General features: G+C 47.0%; 1 protein-coding gene across 12 annotated transcripts in view; it reads left to right on the top strand.

Moving 5' to 3' along the window:
• The first annotated feature begins 138 nt into the window (after window positions 1-138).
• The window catches only part of KDM5C (lysine demethylase 5C), a 32,260-nt gene continuing 12,436 nt past the window's right edge, over window positions 139-19,962 (top strand). For 5 of the 12 annotated variants that reach the window (XM_082375982.1, XM_082375979.1, XM_082375975.1 and 2 more), the window contains exons 1-12: window positions 139-591; window positions 4,885-4,962; window positions 7,219-7,341; window positions 7,635-7,805; window positions 8,184-8,318; window positions 9,071-9,194; window positions 9,304-9,485; window positions 10,530-10,688; window positions 12,461-12,580; window positions 12,707-12,865; window positions 13,502-13,683; window positions 13,781-13,943. In XM_082375982.1, the coding sequence (XP_082232108.1) occupies window positions 442-591; window positions 4,885-4,962; window positions 7,219-7,341; window positions 7,635-7,805; window positions 8,184-8,318; window positions 9,071-9,194; window positions 9,304-9,485; window positions 10,530-10,688; window positions 12,461-12,580; window positions 12,707-12,865; window positions 13,502-13,683; window positions 13,781-13,943 (1,746 nt within the window). In that variant the 5' untranslated portion in view covers window positions 139-441. The remainder of the gene's footprint in view (window positions 592-4,884; window positions 4,963-7,218; window positions 7,342-7,634; window positions 7,806-8,183; window positions 8,319-9,070; window positions 9,195-9,303; window positions 9,486-10,529; window positions 10,689-12,460; window positions 12,581-12,706; window positions 12,866-13,501; window positions 13,684-13,780; window positions 13,944-19,962) is intronic. The other 7 variants (XM_082375981.1, XM_082375977.1, XM_082375976.1 and 4 more) reach the window with 5 other exon arrangements.

Genomic DNA, 19,962 nt, shown 5'->3' with positions numbered 1-19,962 from the left:
CGCCTGCCGATTCAGCTCAGTCTCCACGGGATGAAGGCTCCCTAGGGCTTGGCCTCACGCACGTTATACGAGGCTCGGAGGGACACCCTGCGGAGGGATCTGGTTTGTTGTGGTGAAGGGAGGGGGGGAGACGCTGACAAACCAAGATGGCGGCGGCGGCGATGAAGGCCGCGGTGGTTGGGAGGTAACTGTGGTGTTGAAGGCTGCGGTAGTTGGGAGGCAGCGGCAGAGTTTGGAAGGAACGGAGCAGGACGAAGAGGTGGTAGCAGTAACGTCAGCCTGAGCCTCTCAGAGCGCGGCAGCTACACGCCCCCTGGGCCCTCGGCGGGCGGCGGCCGCCCTGCTTAGGGCCTAGTCCCCGAGCAGTGCCTCGGCTTCATACAGCGGCGTCCGCCATGAGTCCTTAAGGGCCGTCCGAGCCCTCCAGTCCTAGGGCCCACCATGGAGCCGGGGTCTGACGACTTCCTACCGCCGCCGGAGTGCCCGGTGTTCGAGCCTAGCTGGGCGGAGTTCCGAGATCCTCTCGGCTACATTGCGAAAATCAGGCCCATCGCCGAGAAGTCGGGCATTTGCAAGATCCGCCCACCCGCGGTAAGGCCCTGGGCTGGTGGTCGCCGGCGACCAGGCCGGGGATGATGGACTAGGGTAGCGGGCGGAGAAGTCTGGAGCGGGGGGCAGCTCGAGGTGTGGGGAGATGGAGTGGCTGGGACCGTTGTGGATGCGACGCGGGTCGGAGAAAGGGTGCTGGGGCCAGCGGTCCTTTCGTGGTGTGAGGGCCCTAAGTCGGAGACCCACCCCCACCCCCCAACTCCCACCCCGCCCTTCAGAACTACTCCTAGTAAGGTTCAAGACAGGGATGCCTAGTGGCCCCGGGGAGAGTTCACGGAGAGGCACCCCGCACATCTCTTGGTTACCCCAAACCACCTAGGTCAAGGCTGCCCTAAATAAGGCTTTTTTCCCATTTACTGGCATCACTTCTCTTCAGGCAGGCAGTGTGGTGTAATGGAAAGATCACAGCTCTGAAGGGAGATAGACCTTAGTTCAAAACTCCACTCTGCAGCTTACCAGCTGTGTGACCTTGGACAAGTAACATAATCTCTCTGAGCCTGTGAAATGGGTCCCTTGAATGGTTATTTCGAGAATTGGATTAAACTAGGTAGCGTCTGTGTGTAGTAGGCACTAGATAAGTGGTAATTATTGTGACTGCAAAGGTGTTTGATGTGGTCATTGGTTTGCTCCTATGTGGGTTGACTCATATTTACTCACACCCTGCCAGGCCAGTCCATTTATGATAATATTCTGGGCTGGTAAACCAGTCAGGAAATCAGTCTCACAGGCTCTATCTGGCTCCCCTGAGATGGGTTCAGGGAATTGTTCCCTTCTTTTCCTAGTCGAATGCAATATCTGGGCCTTTCCTGCACATCACTGCCCAGGCTTGACTTCTGTGGAGAGTCTTGGACCAGTCAGTTTGGGGTGGGGTATATGAGTCCTTCCCAGAAGATTTCTACTCTGACCTGTCCCAGGATGTCAGAGGTCCCAGAGGATAGGATATTCTTGGACTCCCAGAAACAGAATGGACGGATGGAAGTCTGCCTCCTTTGGAACCCTTGATTCCCAGATGTCAGCAACAAAGGGCCTATCTTTGCTCCTAGGCCTGGCTTCAGGCCAGGAGAAGTCCCCCAAGGGCTAGGATAGGCTGCCACCTTGCTAGCATGGAGGGGAAATGATGATATGCGTTCTTCAGTCACCACTTGGGATTCCAAGGGCAGGAATTGAGTTTGTCTGGAACAGGGTATTTTTGAGTAGGTGTCTCCTGGCTGAAACCAAATGGGAAACCCTGCTGCCACCTGAGGAGGGCACCATAGGCCTCCTTATTCAACTTGGTGCTTTCTGGTGTTCAGCCATACATCTAGGCTGGTTTCAGATGGATCCTCTGGGAGGTGTTGGGTAAGCTAATTTCTTCCTTGTTGGAGCTTGGCCACAGATCTCTGAGGTATCCTTGTCCATGGTGAGGAAGTGGCAGTGGGTAGTGAGAGGTCGGGAAGGCCAGCAGAAAGGAGAGGCTGGAGTCCTGGGCAGCATCAAGGAGGCACTCCCTGAAGTGGCCCGGCAGGCCTGTGGGAAAGAGGCATATCTGACAAAAGGGGTAGTTGAGGCTTGAATTTTCTATCCCATTTTTCTATCTTGGACTTCTTGGGGCAGCCTGGCCTTGTGCAGGTATTGTTCCCCTTCTTTGGGGGACCAGGGGTGGGATAGGTGACATGACCCTGGGGTGTGTGTGTGTGTGTGTGTCTGTCTGTCCTGCAGGGGGCCGTCCTTTGTTATGCTTCTCTTCTCTACCCCAACACTGTACTTCCCTCTAATCCAGGAGACCTGGCTCTCTCTGGTTTTTGTTGTGTTTTCCCTTCCGGTAGGGCTGCTCCTAGGCCTCCTTTAGGCAGCCTGGACTTCTGGCTGGAATTTAAAGCACTCACCCAAGTGGTGCTTGGACCCAGAGTGGGAACCTTTGTATGGGTGGGTGCTTGGAAATTGAAGGTTTGCCTGAAGGGCCATTTGGATTCTGAATTGCTAGGCAGGTGACTGCTACTCTTGGGGAAGATGGGTGCGAGGAGAGTGTTGGTATACTGGAGTAGACGCAGGGGAGCTTGGAAGGGCCTTGCTTCCTGCATCAGGTAGCCCACCTTTTTATCACCATCATGACGTAGTGAGTATTTGGCACATGGGAGTATGGGACTGAAGGCAGGATGAGGGAGCTTGTAGGTCCCAGGGAGAGCCAGGCAGGGAGATTTGCTGAACCTTTCCCAGCTATCTGTTGCATGCACAGCTCCTGCTCTAGGATTTCAGTTCTGCCATTTCCTGTCAGGTTGCTTGATGTTGCACTTATTCTTATCTAGAACTTGATTCAGCAGGAAAGAAAGGTGCCTGGAGTTTGGGGTTTGAGCACCTTTCTGCCTGGGTTACCTGCGCTGAGGGGAGTGCCCTACTGATGGGAAGCAAGAGGGCATGGGGAGCTTGTCTGGGCTTGAGCCATATCATTTTAGTTTGAGGGTTTTTTGTCGTTGTTGGGTTTGTTTGTTTGTTTTTGCCCCTGCTTCACTGAGTCCCATGTGTTTGCTACCTGCTTTGGCGGGGGGAATATGTGTGCATGCAAGTATGAGTCCTCTGGCTCCTTTCTGTATTTTTCTTTTTTAAAAAAAATTATTTTATTTTTGGCTGCATTGGGTCTTCGTTGCTACTCACAGGCTTTCTCTAGTCGCGGCATGCAGGGGCTACTCTTCATTCCAGTGCACGGGCTTCTCATTGCAGTGGCTTCTCTTGTTGCGGAGCATGGGCTCTAGGGCACGCGGGCTTCAGTAGTTGTGGCACGCGGGCTCAGTAGTTGTGGCCCGTGGGCTGTAGAGCACAGGCTCAGTAGTTGCGGTGCACAGGCTTAGTTGCGCCGCGGCATGTGGGATCTTCCCGGACCAGGGCTCGAACCATTCCCCTGCATTGACAGGTGGATTCTTAACCACTGCGCCACCAGGGAAGTCCCTGGCCCCTTTTCTCAAAATGTGTGTACAGAAGAGGCCAACAGCTTTTTCTTCTCTTTTACTGTCCTCCTCCCCTGCTTCCATATGTATGCACGTGTGCGTGAACAGTCGTAGCCTGATGTAGTGCAAAGAGCCTTGGACCGGAGGTCAGAAGACAGGGGTTCTAGTCTTGGCTCTACCACTAACTCAGCATGTGATTCTGGAGAAATCATATTTCTTCTCTGGGCCTGACTTTCTCCATCATTAAATGAGGGCACTGGTCTAGGTTACTCGAGGTTCTTCTCACCACTCAAGCAGGAGCCAGGGTTCTGAGGAGGAAAGGACTGCATGGGGGGTGGGGGGGGCAGGCGGGCATTGGGGAGGAGGCTCTTCACAGCTGCCCTTTGGGCAGGACACAACAAGCTCCGACTTGGCAGGACAGAGTCTCCCCCACTTTCATTATCTTTCCCTGACTGCCCTCCTTCACCCCAAATCCTCCCAATCTTTGCTACCACAGTCAGTGGTGCATCCCAGCACTTAGGACACCCCTCCCCACTTCCTCCCCTGCCTCTTCCTGTACTGGGCAGGTGTTTGAGAGAGGACCCACAGGAAGCCTTTCTGACCAGGTGAGTATTGCAAATTCTTGCTCCTTGTTCCTTGCTCTTCCTTGCAGTGTCTATCTCAGGCCTTTTAAACTGAGAGAACAGACACTAAAGGCCCAAACCTTTAAATCCTGCCCAAATTGGAGATGAGCTACTCTGCATATGTATTGGGTAGTGAGGTCAGCCTTAGATTTCAAATCTTAATGATGATTCCTTTGAATAACATTTTCATTTGAAAACCAGTTTAATTTTCATATCAGTCTTATGAGGAAGCCAGGGCAGAAGTTCATATTCCCACCTTACAGTTGAGAAAACAGGTTCAGAAAGGTAAAATCCCTTAGCTAGTAAGTAGTGGCGCTAAAACATGAACCCAGGTTTTCTGACTCCAGATCCTGTGTGCTTTCCAGTACTTCCAGACTGTGTGTCCTATGCCTAGGGGATGAGGAGTTAATATGGGCATAGGGAGAGTTTGCAGTCAGCTGTTTTGGGCCCCATCTCTCTATTTCTTAAAATCCTAACTCTGTACTGTTGCAGGGACTCTGAAGACATTTCCCAGGGTATGTGCATGGGGTGTTGGGTGTGGACTTGAGGGGCTTCTAAAGCCCTGTAGTGAGTTGTGTGTGTATGGGTTGGGTGTTTGCCAGGTTAAAAGGTCTGACATGGCTAGAGGTCTGGGAAGGCATGAATGGGGTGCTGAGCTGCTTTTGGTGCCCCTCTGGTCTTGCACTATGCTGGAATAACCCAACTCCCTTTTCTCCTCTGTACCCACTCAGGACTGGCAGCCACCCTTTGCTGTAGAAGTGGACAACTTCAGGTTTACTCCCCGAATCCAGAGGCTGAATGAACTAGAGGTAAGATGACTAGCAACTGGTGGTGGGGTTGGGAGAATGGATACCTGAGCTCTGATCCCACTTCCCTCCTACCTTCTCTGTCTAAGGTACTTTACCTAACTAGGCCTTTGTTCTCTCTTCTGTGAAATTGCCTGGAGGGCATGGAGGAAGCTTTTGAGCTCTGAATAATATAACCAAGAGCAGGAGCATTTAGCATCCCAAATCTGATAGCCCCAAGGCTGGGGATGGCCCTTTTCCACAAAGGTTTGCTACTTCTGAAGCTCCCCTGTCAACTAACCCACCCTGCTTGGGTCAACAAAAGAGAAATATGGGGCTGGTTGAGACCCTTTCTTGCTTGGCCAGCTGAATGTGTCCTCATCTATCCAATTCATCTACAGCCCTGTGCTTCCTACCTTTCTTCCATGGTGCTTGGTAAGGTGGGAGATGAGGTGGATGGGCAGGAACAATGCAAGAACTGGTCTGTGAGGAAGCTGGAATGGTTACAGACTTGGACAGAGGGTCAGGCAGGTAGGCTTTTCCCTCTCCTTTATCTTCCATACAGGAAATCTAGGCCCTTTGCATGGGTAAGGTGAGGTTCTCCACTAAGGACTTGAGAATGCCCCAGGGCAATGAGAGTAGATGCCCTCAAGCCAGTTCCAGGTAAAGTTCTGGAGTTTCCCATGGAAGGTGTAGGGTAGAGGTATGCTACCACTCCTCTCCCTCATTATTATGTATCCTCAAGCCTTACTAGATGTCTGGGGGTGTGGGGGTGACTATTAGGCCCAACCGAATACCCATAACCTAAAAGCGTACTTGTCTTCTAGACCACAGTTCCTCAACCTTGGCACTGTTGACATTTTGGGCCAGGTAATTTTTTGTCGTGGAGGGCTGTCCTGTGCATTGTAGGATGTCTGTCAGCATCCCTGGCCTCTACCCACATAGTACCCTCTCCCGGTTATGGCAACCAAAAATGTCTCTAGGCATTACTTAAATGTCCCCTGGAGGGCAAAATTGCCCCTCATTGAGAATCACTGTTCTAGAGTCGGTCTAGGTGCTGTTCTGGTCAGGGCAAAAATCATCTCTTGTATGGGGTACAAGGTCCTTAGAGAAATGGATCTGACCAGGTCTGCTGGGGTATAGCTAGGACAAGGTGTAGCCTACCATGGGACAGGGACAGGTTTTCTAGAGAGAGAGTGCTGGCTAATGAGGGGGAGGGGCAGGGATGGGCCAAGGTTGGAAAGCTAAGGCGTTGAGGTGGAGGGAGTAGGGTTCCTGGCCCCTTAGGGATTCTCATAGCAAAGGAGCCATAGGATGTTCCTTCCCACAAATAGACCTTACTTTTCCTCATCTGTGAAAGAACTGTCCCTGTTTCCCCCTAATGGGATCAGAGCAAGGTAATGAATGATAATGACTTACCCTGTTCTCCCTAGAACTAGGCCTTCTGATTAGGGTGAGGTGGTTATAGACTTGGGGCCTTGGGGAGCCCTTCTTGGGTCACTGAGATTTCAGGAAAGCATGGTACATGCCTTGTTCCTAGAATCTTTGGCCCACATTGGTTCCTGGGTGGGCCAGGTGCCAGTGCTGCTTTGGTACACCATCTCAGTTCTTTAGGCCATTCTATCTTTAGCATGCACTCTCACCCTTCAGCCACCATGGAACAAATTTCATGGTGCATGTGAAGAGGTGAATGTTTTCTTTTGGAGCCTTCATTCTCTGAAACATGCCTAGAGCTTAGATTTAATTCCAGAGTTCCAGAGGGCATTCACTGTTCCTCTCATAAGTCTACCCTTCTGGGGTGAGTGGACTGGGCAGTTTTTTATTTCCCTCATAATCAGAAAACGGGTCCAGAGAATAGAACTGATTTACTCAAGACTATACAGCAAATTATTAGCAGAGGAAAAGCAAAAACTTAACGTTATTTGACACTCAAATCTCGTGGTACCTGCTGTGTGACTTGAGGAAGCAGGGACTCTCTGTAAAAGAGATGACAATACTTCTACAGCCCTGTCAGGGAGATTGAGAAAGAGTATATGTAAAGCTTTGGCTGTTAGGACTCGACCTGCTCTGTTTTGGGACCTTGGGCTTCTCCTGTTGCCTGGAAGGTGGCAAAGATAAGAGAGGTGGGCGAGGTGCTACCTAGAGTTGGGGATCCAGTTCACTGGGAGAGGCCCTGGGTAGTGGGCTGCTCTGCATCCCTTCTCCTCCCCTAAGATTAGGCCAGAAGATAGGGGTCAGGTAGAGGGGGAGGCCAGCCTCTCTGAGCCATTTTTTCTCCAGGCCCAGACGAGAGTGAAACTGAACTACTTGGATCAGATTGCCAAATTCTGGGAAATCCAGGGCTCCTCCTTAAAGATTCCCAATGTAGAACGGCGGATCTTGGACCTCTACAGCCTCAGCAAAGTAAGAACAGGTTTTTCTCAAACCCCTCCCCACCCCACACCTTAATATCCTTGGTACTCTGGGGGCCACCTTGGTTTGGATATTGGATCTCTAGGCTACAGTGGAAGGGGCACAGCCTGGTAGCACACAAGCTGTCATCAGAACTTCTCAGCATCTCTTGGCTGCAATTTGAGTCTGAGTGGTGGAGGTAGGAGGGGGTAGCCTCCAGTGAAGTGAGGGGCTGGAGTTGTCCTCGTTGTCCTTTCTGTACATACACACAGCACATCCACGTCCCTTCCTGCTTGTCCTTACAGATCGTGGTGGAGGAAGGTGGCTACGAAGCCATCTGCAAGGACCGTCGATGGGCTCGGGTGGCCCAGCGCCTCAACTACCCACCAGGCAAAAACATTGGCTCCCTGCTACGCTCCCACTATGAACGCATCGTTTACCCCTATGAGATGTACCAGTCTGGAGCCAACCTGGTGGTAAGGATGCCGAGCCGGGGTGGAGTAGGCTTTCCCTTGCCAGATGCAGATTTCCACACTTGCTCTTAATGGAACTGGTTCAGTGGAGTGGACTGGAGACCTGGAGAGGTCTGGGAAGAGATGGAGTTTGGTTTAGTTGGGGAGATGGTTGCGGGGAGGTGGTTGGAAGGAGGGATGGCATAAGCAGAGGCATGAGAAGAATTCCCAAAGTGTGTGCTGGTGTCAGTGGCCAGTTGAGCAGGGCCTATTGGGTGGGTGGCGGGGGGCGTGGTATATGAAACCACGGCTTTGGTTGCCATTGGGTGAGGGTAAAGGGAAGTCCTTGCTGTTGGGAGCTGGGGCCCCATGCCCTGACCCTTACCCCTCACCTGTCCCCAGCAGTGCAACACACGTCCATTTGATAATGAGGAGAAGGACAAGGAATACAAACCCCACAGTATCCCCCTTCGACAGTCTGTGCAGCCCTCCAAGTTCAACAGCTATGGCCGGCGAGCCAAGAGACTGCAGCCTGATGTGAGTACTTCCCTTCTTCTAACTTGGAGCTTTGGTGGTGAAGAGAGTCCTCTTCCTTCCCTCTGACCAAGGTTCTCTTCCCTGTTCCACTCTCCCTTCTCTTGGTTCTCTGAGTTCTGAGCAGTAGTGTGCCTCTTTCTGGCTTCACTCTTGCTCTTCCTCTACTCTCAGCTGAGCTTCTGAGCTGGGTTTTGATCTGTTTGTATAATATCTTTCCTATGTCTGGTGTTCTTGCCTGCCTTGTTCCTTTCCTGACTCACTCTGCTCATAGGGGAAGAACTCTTCTTTTTCTCCTTATAACTATATCTTAGCCTCAGGAAGAAGCTTATGTGCCGGCATTCTTCTGGGCATTGGGGATACAGCAGAGAACAAGATAGACACTGTCCCTGGGCTCACTGAAGCATGTAATTTACCAGATCATATTAGTCACTGCCATTTATTGGTAGATGCAAATACTTAGATTTCTTTATATATGTTTTCCTCAAACCCCCTTGTAACTGTGAGGTAGGAGTTAATATTCTCATTTTACAGTTGGAAAACTGAGATCCCATCTTAATTCCATTCCAAGAGAGGAATGAGGAGGGAGTTCACTTACCCTCAGTCTCCAAAAAGCAATCTGAATTCTTGCCTGGGCCCACCTATGCCTCCACCCTGGCATGAACTCACGTGATAGAGTCCAAGCTGTCGTTCTTTTAGGATGGGGCAGTCTGCCCAAGATAGCAGTCTTGATTCATTTCCTTCTTTCCTCCCAGCCGGAACCCACAGAGGAAGACATTGAAAAGAATCCTGAGCTGAAGAAGCTTCAGATCTATGGGGCAGGCCCCAAAATGATGGGCCTGGGCCTCATGGCCAAGGATAAGACTCTGCGGAAAAAAGGTGAGGCCTGACAGGCTGGGGCAGTGTGAAGAATGGCCTCACCAGGGGAGAGGAGCCTGGGCCGCGACTGTTCATACTTGTACCTTAGAGCCGTTCTTCTCTCTCCCAGATAAGGAAGGGCCCGAGTGCCCCCCGACCATAGTGGTGAAGGAGGAGTCAGGTGGGGACGTGAAGGTGGAGTCACCCTCACCCAAGACCTTCCTGGAGAGCAAGGAGGAGCTGAGTCACAGCCCAGAGCCCTGCACCAAGATGACCATGAGGCTGCGGAGGAACCACAGCAATGCCCAGTTTGTAAGGACCTAGCCCTGACTTCCTAATGCTCTGCTTCTCATCCCTTCAACGAGCATTTCCCCAGCATGGCACTGGACCAGGTGGCATTAAGCAGAAAAGTGGGCCTGGTGGGCCCTGCCCTCAGGTAGCTCACTTAATTGGGGAAACAAGGCCAACTCACATGGAACAAAGAACAAGAAAGGGTGATCAAGTGCTGTCAACATGAAGTGCTGGAAGGGTGCAGAGGAGGAGACTCCCTCTCCATTGCTTCAGGATAAAGGCTAAGCTCCTCATTATCATGCATGATCCAGTCCCTGCAGACCTCTAGCCTCATTCCCCAGCACTGCCCACCTTACTCCTTCTGCTATAGCCACACTGAACTACTTGTAGGTATGTTTGTTTTTTTCCCGAGATGTGCCATGCTTTCTTTCCCCATCCTTTGTACATGCTGTTTCTTCTGCCTGGAAGAGTTTTCCCCTGTGCTCTGCCCCATTGCCAAATTCCAGTTTGCCTTCAGGTCTCAGTCAGTTTCAAGTGTCACCGTTTCAGTGAAGTTCTTCTCAAGGCTCTCCCTCCTTATCTCCAGCTGATTCGAGTGCTTCCTCCTTTAGGTTTCCATAGTACCCTTTTACGGGCTGCTATTGGCAGTTTCTACACTGCCCTTTAATTTTTATGAACTTGTGCCTCTGGAGTACTGTATGCCTTTAGAAGGCAGATGCCATGTCTTATTTATCGCTGTACTGAAGAGTTCAGCATAATGTTGAACACATAAGTGTTCAGTAAGTATTTATTGAATGAATGAAAACGGGGGATTCAGGACTGAATGGTAAAGACTCTGCTGTCACAGCTCTACAGTTAGTTTATTTGGGGAGGTGGTACGTGCATGCAGTTAAATTCCAGGCCTAGCATGACTAACCTGTACAGGGCCGTGAATGATCCAGCCAGCAGGCAAGGTGGGTTTCTAATGGAGATCTTTGTGGACTAGGGTGCTGTCTGGAGGAGTCTGATGTTTGAAAGGCTGGACAGGGCTTAGGTTAATGAACTGTTGCCTCCCTCCCCTGGCAGATTGAGTCATATGTATGCCGAATGTGTTCCCGAGGGGATGAGGATGACAAGCTCCTGCTGTGTGATGGCTGTGATGACAACTACCACATCTTCTGCTTGCTGCCTCCTTTGCCTGAGATTCCCAAGGGTGTCTGGCGGTGCCCAAAGTGTGTCATGGCGGTAAGGACTTCCCAGCCCCAGTCTATGTCTGCCTCATAGGCTATCCTTGCCTTCCTTCATCCGGTCTTATTGAAAGCAGCCTCCTAGTTCAGCCACAGTCTTGTGTTTTGGGTCCCTGGGGTGGGGCTAGGTTGGGCAGAACTTTGGGAGAAAGAAAAGGAGGACACTCAACCTGTGTTCTCTGGGAGCTCTCAGACCACCTGGGGAGGTGAGAGTCATGATTAGACAGATCATATGTGATGACATATAATCAAATGTTAAATTGTGTGTTAGAAATTCAGATGTAGAAGTTCAGAGGACAGGAAAGTGACTAAGGGTAGTAATCAGGGAAGGTGTCAGCAATGAGATTTGGAGGACAGGAATATGAAAAAAAATGTTCTTTTGATTTCCAAGTTTTTTATTCTTTGTTTCTTTTAGAAAGCTTGGAAAATAGACAAATTACCTATCATCTCACCACCTAGAGACAACCATTGTTAATAGTCTGGTATATTTTCTTCTCATCTTTTCGTTGTTGCGTATATATAACTATCTTTAACAAGTTTGGGATCTTACTGTATATTTTCATTTGTTACTTTATAATCGTTTTTCTGTATTATTAAATTTATTCATGGGTATGATTTTTTTTTCCTTGTAGGGGGTCCATCATGTGGGTATAATATTTATTTAGGTATTTTCCTTCTGTTGTGATAATTAGATTGGTTTGCGGTGTTGTAGATTTTAACTACAAGAGGTGGGCAGGCTTTCTAGACTGGGGGATGGAGGAGTGCAGGAGTAAGGATACATGGGGATAATGTACCTAGTGCAAGAGAGGCAGTGAGGAGAGCAGCTGAAGCAGCAGTGAGGGCTAAGAGGCCTGGGAAGTCTTCCAGTTCCATTTCATGAGCCTCCTACCTTGATCCAAATTCTGGGTGCTTGTCTACATCTCTCCCTGGGTTTCTGGAGAGTAGACACTGACAGTTTCTTGCCCTGTCAACTGTGGTCATAGAGACCAGGTGTGCACATGCACACACACTAGACACACACAAATGAGGAAAGAGACCAGGGCAGTGCATAATGGCCTTGGTAGTGGTGGGGATTCCTTTAGGGAGGAGTTTGGATACCAAAAGTATCATAGACAAAGACTGTCAGGTCTACTTGGCTCTCTTCTCTAAGTGGTTGTGGGCCAGTGGACCAGATTGACATTTAGTTTTCAGACATCAGCAGAAGGTGTGTCTGACTGGGGTACATACATCTCTCATCTAAAACCACGAACATAGATACAAAGTGAGTTAGACACACGTCCTGTCTTCTGAGACAGTGTAAAGAACAGGAATAGTGTGGGGTTTGACACTAGGAGTTGGTGCCTTCGTTTCCCATCCTCCAAGCTACTAGAATATTCAGTGTCATTTTCCCAGGTCTGTAGTTCCAGTCTGGGCATAAAACTTCTCTAAGCATCCTGTATAAACTCACATTTTATCTTGAGAGAAAAAATAGTGGCAGAAGAGCATGGGGTAGCATATTTAAGGCAGAGCCCATGGTTTAGATAGTAAAGTCCTAAAGGAAGAGAAGAGCAAGAGCATGGTAGAAGTGCATGTGGGGAATGAAGAGACTAACTGTGCTCAAGTGCTAGGAGGAAAAGGTAGAGCTGTGATGTGAGACCTGCCTCAGGGGCCTTCAGTACAGACCTAGGGCTGTTCTCCCTCCTGACTCCTACCCCATATTCCAGCTCCGCTTTTGAGGATTCTCCACCTCTTTGCCTCTGCCTTGGTGACATGTTCTCCTTTGGGTTTCAGGAGTGTAAGCGCCCCCCCGAAGCCTTTGGCTTTGAGCAGGCTACCCGGGAATACACTCTGCAGAGCTTTGGCGAGATGGCTGACTCCTTTAAAGCCGATTACTTCAACATGCCCGTACACGTAGGTGATGGAGGGCTGGGGTAGTGTCAGGGCTAGGGTCATAGGTGCCTGATGGTCTGTAGCTCTCCTGGGTCAGTGGGGCCAGGATATGATGGGCCACGGTCATCTGCTACCCCTGTTCCTTAGATGGTGCCCACAGAACTCGTGGAGAAGGAATTCTGGCGGCTGGTGAATAGCATCGAGGAGGATGTGACTGTTGAGTATGGGGCTGACATCCATTCCAAAGAATTTGGTAGCGGTTTCCCCGTCAGTGACAGTAAGCGGCACCTAACCCCTGAGGAGGAGGTGAGTAGGTGATTCATGGTTATGTCAGCTGTGTGACTTAAGCGAGTCGTTTAGTATCTGAAAGACTCAGTATCTCTATAGGATGGGGACTATTATGCCTACCTTATATGGTTGCTGTGAGATGTAGATGGGATGATATGTGTAAAGAACACAGCCTAGTATCTGGCATGGCATCTCCAGTCATGAGATTGGCTGTTTTTTTGTCTGTAGAATGGGGATAGTATCCATTTTACAAATTTTATAAGAATTAAGTGAGAAGGTATATGAAGTACCTGGCAGGGTGCCTGGCTCATTCATAAGAAGTGTTCAGGGACTGGGATTGTAAGTGCAGGAAATAATGAGGCCCTAGGCCTGTATCAAGGGAAGGGTGCATTTTGGTCCAGAGCAGGGGCTTTTAACTTGCAGATATTTTGGTGGGTGGGCACATCTATAAACCTCCCTAAAACTGAAGTAAAGTGAAGTGAATTGAAATTTTGTGTGTATGCATTTGACAGAGGCAGGGGGAAGAACACCTATATTATTTCTTAGATGTTTCAGAAAGGTCTGTGACCTCAAAATTAAGGTTCCCTGGGCTAAAGATCTCCCCGCTCCTTAGCAAAACTCTCATCCCTTTTCCACAAATACCTGACCTGACAGGAGTATGCTACTAGTGGTTGGAACCTGAATGTGATGCCGGTGTTGGAGCAGTCCGTACTGTGCCACATCAATGCAGATATCTCCGGCATGAAGGTGCCCTGGCTCTATGTGGGCATGGTCTTCTCAGCCTTTTGCTGGCATATTGAGGATCACTGGAGTTACTCCATTAACTACCTCCACTGGTGAGTGGGGTCCTGGAGAGCCAGGGAAGCAGTCAGGGTGGGCTCCTTCAGTACCATAGGTGTGTCCACTCTACATGTCTCCTTTCTGCTTGGCCAGGGGTGAGCCGAAGACCTGGTATGGGGTACCCTCACTTGCAGCAGAACATTTGGAAGAGGTGATGAAGAAGCTGACACCTGAGCTCTTTGATAGCCAGCCTGACCTTCTGCACCAACTTGTCACCCTCATGAATCCCAACACCCTCATGTCCCATGGTGTGCCGGTGAGTGTCCAGGAAATAGGGGCAAGGTGTAGGAATGAGTTAGTGGTGTCCTTTGTGGTGGTGGTGGTGGTGGTGGTGGTGGTGATTGTCTGGAATCTACCCCTGCCCCTTTCTCATTCCTATTCTATCTTAATCAGGCTATAGGTTTGACAAATAATAGTGGTTAGAGATACAGTGTGATGGTGAGCCCTCTGGGCCTGATGTTTGAGGGCAACACCTTAGGGATGGCTTCCACCAGTGGAAAAGGGAAATAGAGGAAGGACTGGGCAAGACAAGTCTCCTTACTCTTAAGGGCACACATCATTTCCATTCACCTCCGGTTAGTCACAGCTTAGTCACATGGCCACATCTAGCTGTGAGGAAAACTGGAAAATCTGATTTTTATTAAGGATGGTCATGTACCAGCTACAAATTGGAGGTCATGTTATTAAGAAAGAGGGTGAGAATGAATATAGGGGGACAACTAGCAGTCTCTGCTATACTTTCCATATTGTGACCCTTCTTGGAGCAGTGGGTAGGTCTGTTTACTTATTTAACAGGTCAGAGTTCTATGGTGGTAATTAGTTTGCAATATATAAGTGTACCAAATCCACATGTTGTACACCAACATGTTATATGTCAACTATATCTCAATAAAGCTGGGACGGGGTGGGGGGAAGTAACCTAAAAAAAAAAGAAGTGCCAATATCTTTCAGCATTTAAAAAAAAAAAGCTGAACCCAGAGTCCTGACTTGTCCTATTCTCCTTCTCTGTGGACTTCTCTCCCACCCTGGGTATACATCCTGGCTTACCTATAAGGGGCTTTATATTCCTAGGAATTTCTAACGTTGATTAGTATCAGCCAGTTTTCTGGTGTGGATCTTAAAATAACCTGATCAACAGTCCTGTAGAAACAGGAATGAGTACATCTTCCACCTCTGCTTTGAGTCTTATTCATTCTGTGCTGCTACTCCTCCCCACTCCCTTCAACCCCGTCCCCCCAAAACCATCCTTGGCTACCCTGCTGCTTAGTCTAGTGCGTGGGACATGGTAGGCAGTCAGTACATATTGAATTAATATCTCCTTGAAATCCCTGGTCATCTGTACAGTAGGTCAGTGGTTCTCACCTGAATTTCTTCTTGCCTTCAGCTTGTTTTGCTATACTATATAACCTATGAGTAATACTTTTTATTATGCATTTTAGTGATACTTAACCAAGGTTTGAGATATCTAGGGAATTAGAGGAAACGCATTCCTTTTCCCTCTCTGCATCACCCCGTTTAAGAATTAGTGGGCTCGAGATATAGAAATGACCAAGGGCCCTTGAAGTTATGCTCTTCACAAGTAGACATTGGGTCTGACCTTTCCTCAGACTCCTTTCTTCCTGACCCACAGCATCAGTTCTTTCCCACAGTGTCAAGGAGAATTGTAAGAGTAGAAGAGGATTCTCCTTAAGGATTCAGACAGCTAAGATTCATATATACATACATACATACATACATATATATATATATATATATATTCATTCAATTCTAATCTCTTTTTAAAAAAACTTTTATCACAGACTTTTTTGCTACCACCTCCACAGCATTTCCCCTGCTTATGGCTCCCCAGCTTCTCTGGCCAGCTGCTGCTTCACCACCCCACCCTCTGTCTGCCAGGCCCTTCCTATAGGTAGTTCCCAGCATCTCCAGGCTCTTTGGACTTGGCAGTATCCTCTCAATCCAGGACATCTGATTTTCATATTCACATGTTGGCAGGCTGCAGTTTAGCCAGCTGGAGGTCCCTCAGAGCTATCTTTGGCCGCGCCCCCCCGCCCCCCACCTCACCCATCTTCCCCTTTGGTGAGAGAAGGCCATTTCTTTTTATAGATAGAGATATATAGTATAAGTATTTTCATTATAAAAGAAACATCCCCCCTTTCCAAAAAATGGCAGTAGAGAGGTCATCTCTATTTCCTCCACATTTTGTTACGTTTCCATCTGTTTTTTATGTAAGTTTTGACATGACAGTAATCAGTGTATGGATTTTATAATCTCTTTTGTTAAGTTTGGTCATCTAGAATGGCATTGTCCAATTTGGTAGCCACTAGCCACATGTGGCTGTTGAGCACTTGAAACAAGACTAGTCCCAACTGAAATGTACTGAAAGTATAAAACATATGTTGGATTTCAAGACATTGTATGAAAAACAGAGAATGTGAAATATCTCACTAATACTTTTGTATACCAATTACACATTAAAATGATAATATTGTGGATATATTAAATAAAATACATTGAAGTTAATTTCACCTGTTTCTTTTTAGTTTTTTAATGTGGTGGCTACTAGAGAATTTAAAAAGTACATACATGGCTGGCATTATATTACTATTGGACAGTGCTGGTCTAGAATGATTTTTTACTTCCTCACCATGAACTATTTATAACCATCTTTTTTGAAAAACGGCTTTATTGCAGTATAATTTACATACCATAAAAATCACGCATTTTAAATGCACCATTCAGTGAATTTACAGAGTTGTGCTACCATCACCACAATCCAGTTTTAGAGCATTTCCATCACCCCAAAAGGATCCCTTGTGCACTTTTGCAGTCACTCTCCATTCCAGCCCCTAGTCCCAGGCAACCACTGATCTGCTAACTAAAAATTTGCTTTTTCTAGATAGTTCATATAAATGGAATAATATGTGGTCTTTTGTGTCTGGCTTTTCACTTAGCATAATATTTTTGAGGTTCATCTATGTTATAGCTTGCTTCAGAACTTCATTCCTTTTTGTGGTGGAATAATATTATGTTGTATGGATATACTACATTTTGTTTGTCCATTCACCAGTTGATGGACTTTTGGGTCATTTTTTAATAGCTGCAGAATGTGAAGAGAGCTTTCTAAAAAAAACTGCATAGGAAACAGTAAAGTGACATTGCCAAAATGAGGGTGCATTAGGTTCTATTTCTGGCTCTGCTACTTGAGGCTTCTGTGGGACTCAGTGTTCACATCTATAAAATTAAGGCTGGGACTAGATCATTCAGCAAATACTGCTAGAACTCCCTCTGTGTGCAAGGCCTCTGGTCAGCACCCTTAAAGCAAATAAACTAATCCCTGCCTTTAGTCATGTGCAGTTGAGTAGAGGACAAAGGTGAGTAAACAACTGGAATAAAATATTAGAGGTGCTACAAAAGAACAACAGACTGGGTCATTAGGAAGTGGGGGCGGGGGGGGGAGGTCAGGAAAGCATTTGTAGAAGTGGTGACACTTGAAGGAAGAGTAAGAGTTTGCCTGTTGGGGCCGTGGTTTTATCATGTAGATACGGGGATTCAAGTGAGGGGTTCTCAACAGGGACATTACATAATCAGGTTTGCATTTTGGTTGGGGAAGACAATTCTAGTGGTTGGTAATGGGGGCCAGTGCAGTAGTACAAGCAGTAAATACTGATGTTGCCTCTAAGTAGGGATAGATTTGAGAAGAAAATGTACTGGAGGTGGGAACTGATACATGACCTGAATAAATGTGGAGATTCAGTATTGTTAGGATGCTAATTCTCTCCTCATTAGTCTAGAACCCTAGCAGATGAATTGTTGGGTTGAAAGCTATAAACATTTTAGGTTCTTGGTTATGAATCAGCAATTTTGCTTTCCAGAGAGAAGTTATTGGTCCCCATACCAGCACTGTACTTATTTCACTGTGTCTTCATCAGCATGGAATGTTCATTTTAAAAAACTTTGCAAGACTTCTTGGTAAAGACAGCTAATTAAACATACACATGGCTACTTCCATTCCTTACTGAAACTTCACAAAATGGCACAAAGTGATTTTTTTTTTAAGGTAAAAAAAAAAATCACAGAGATGGGGAAAACAAGAAAAGAGACAATGATAAACAAAATTCTTGAAACTAGGAAACAAATAAGAAAACAATCTTAAGCCAGTTCTGGAACATCTGAGAACCAATCTGATTTATACTTCAGTACCCCCCAAAGGTTCAGTAGTTGGTTGCAGCAGACATTCTGGGAGTAAAGACGAATGGGGTAAAAATAAAGATTGGTTCATATTTATATAAGAAGCTATGGGAGGGACTTCCCTGGTGGCACAGTGGTTAAGAATCCACCTGCCAGTGCAGGAGACATGGGTTTGAGCCCTGGTCCGGGAAGATCCCACATGCTGCAGAGCAACTAAGCCCGTGTGCCACAACTACTGAGCCCATGTGCCACAACTACTGAAGCCCACGCACCTAAAGCCTGTGCTCCGCAACAAGAGAAGCCACCGCAATAAGAAGCCCGCGCACCGCAACAAAGAGCAGCCCCTGCTTGCTGCGACTGGAGAAAGCCCACGTGCAGCAACGAAGACCCAAAGCAGCCAAAAATAAATAAATTAATTAATTTAAAAAAAAAAGCAGCAGCTATGGGATCCCCACCCACACTGGGCATCTGGAAATGTGACCCTCCCTCACTCTAGCAAAACACTGTGAGATTTACTTTCAAAGAGGTTGAAATAGATCTCTGGATTGAGGTCTTCTAGGTACAGTTGAGAGCAGAAGTATAGTGAAACTAGTAGGATTCATTGTATACTTACTGAATGCTGAGGTTCCCAGCCATCTTCCTCCACTTGGCTCTTAGAACAATAGCAGCCAGACCTTTTTCCTTCAGGCAAAAAAATAGAAGAGTTTTCTCTGGGGAATCTGACTGGCCCAAAAGGAAAGACCTAGAGTTTCCCAAACTAAGTGGCTTCACTCTACAGTGGCTCACAGTTGACAAACTTCACCTCTGTACTCAGAACTTCCATTCAGCCTTTTCATTTCTTACTCTTGAGTATAACTAGATAGCCACAGATTAACAGACAACTGAGAAAACTCTAGAATAAACAAAGTAGAGCCAAATGGTAAAAAAGCAGCTTGGACAAACAGAGCCTAGGCAGGAAGAAGTAAACTTCAAAAAGAAAAGGAAAAGAAACCTTATTAATACGTTAAGAGATGAGCATATATTGCAAACATAAAATAAGAACAGGATGCTATTTTAAAAGAACATGCTGAGAACGAAAATTAAAATTAAGATAGCAAAAGTAGAAGACGAAAAAGAAAATAAAAAGCTTAGAAGATAAACAGTTAAGGAAATCTCCCAGAAAATAGAATAGAAAGATAAAGATGGAAAAGGTAGGGAAAGTTAGAGAATTTGTTCTGGGGGTTCAATAGTCAAATAATTCTCTCTGAAAAGAGAATAAATGAAAACTGAAAGGATCAAATTGTTAAGAAATTGTTCAAAAAAATTTCCCTGAACTGAACGACAGTTTCCAGAATCAGAGGGCCTACCCAGTACATGAATGCAAATAGATCCACGCCAAGGTATATCTGGTGAGTTTTCATATCAAACAGTGGGACCAGAAAACTACAAGCTTTCTGAGAGAGAAAACAGGTTTCATTCAAAACATTAGGAATCAGAACAGCTTTAGACTTTTCAAAAGCAACACTGGAATCTAGAAGACTAGAGCCGTGCCTTCAAAATTATTTTTTCTTTCTTTTTTTTTTTCAAAATGATTTTCAACTTAGAATTTTATGTGCAGTCAGATTATCAAGGTTGAGAGTAGAATAGAGGCATTTTTTTTTAAAGTTCTTCCCACCGTTTCTCAGGAAGCTGTTGGACGATGTGCTTAAGCACAGCAAAGGAACAAACCAAGAAAGAGGAAGACATGGGATCTAGGAAACAGGAGATCTGTCATGGGAGAGTGACAATCCAGGGAGGGCAGCTGGTCCCAATTGAAACAGATCATAAGGCTCCATGAGAGACTGCTACAGCAAGGTGAAAAGTGATAGGAGAGAGGAGAGTTGGACACTTGTCCAAAAGGTTGGGATTAAATTACTAATACATGCACAGAAAACTAAGCAAATTGAGACATAGGAGGCTATTTTTAATATAGTCTAGAGGCATGTTATTTAGGATTGTTAAGGTGAATGCCAAAATAATCAGAAGAGGTGAAAATGAATGGCTCTGGGGAATGGAGAATGGCAGGGTCTGCTGATTTTTTTTTTTTTTTAAACATCTTTATTGAA

The sequence above is a fragment of the Balaenoptera borealis genome, assembly GCF_965194805.1.
Source record: "Balaenoptera borealis genome assembly, chromosome: X".
Lineage (NCBI taxonomy): Eukaryota > Metazoa > Chordata > Mammalia > Artiodactyla > Balaenopteridae > Balaenoptera > Balaenoptera borealis.
This window is presented reverse-complemented; position numbering and strand designations above follow the sequence as displayed.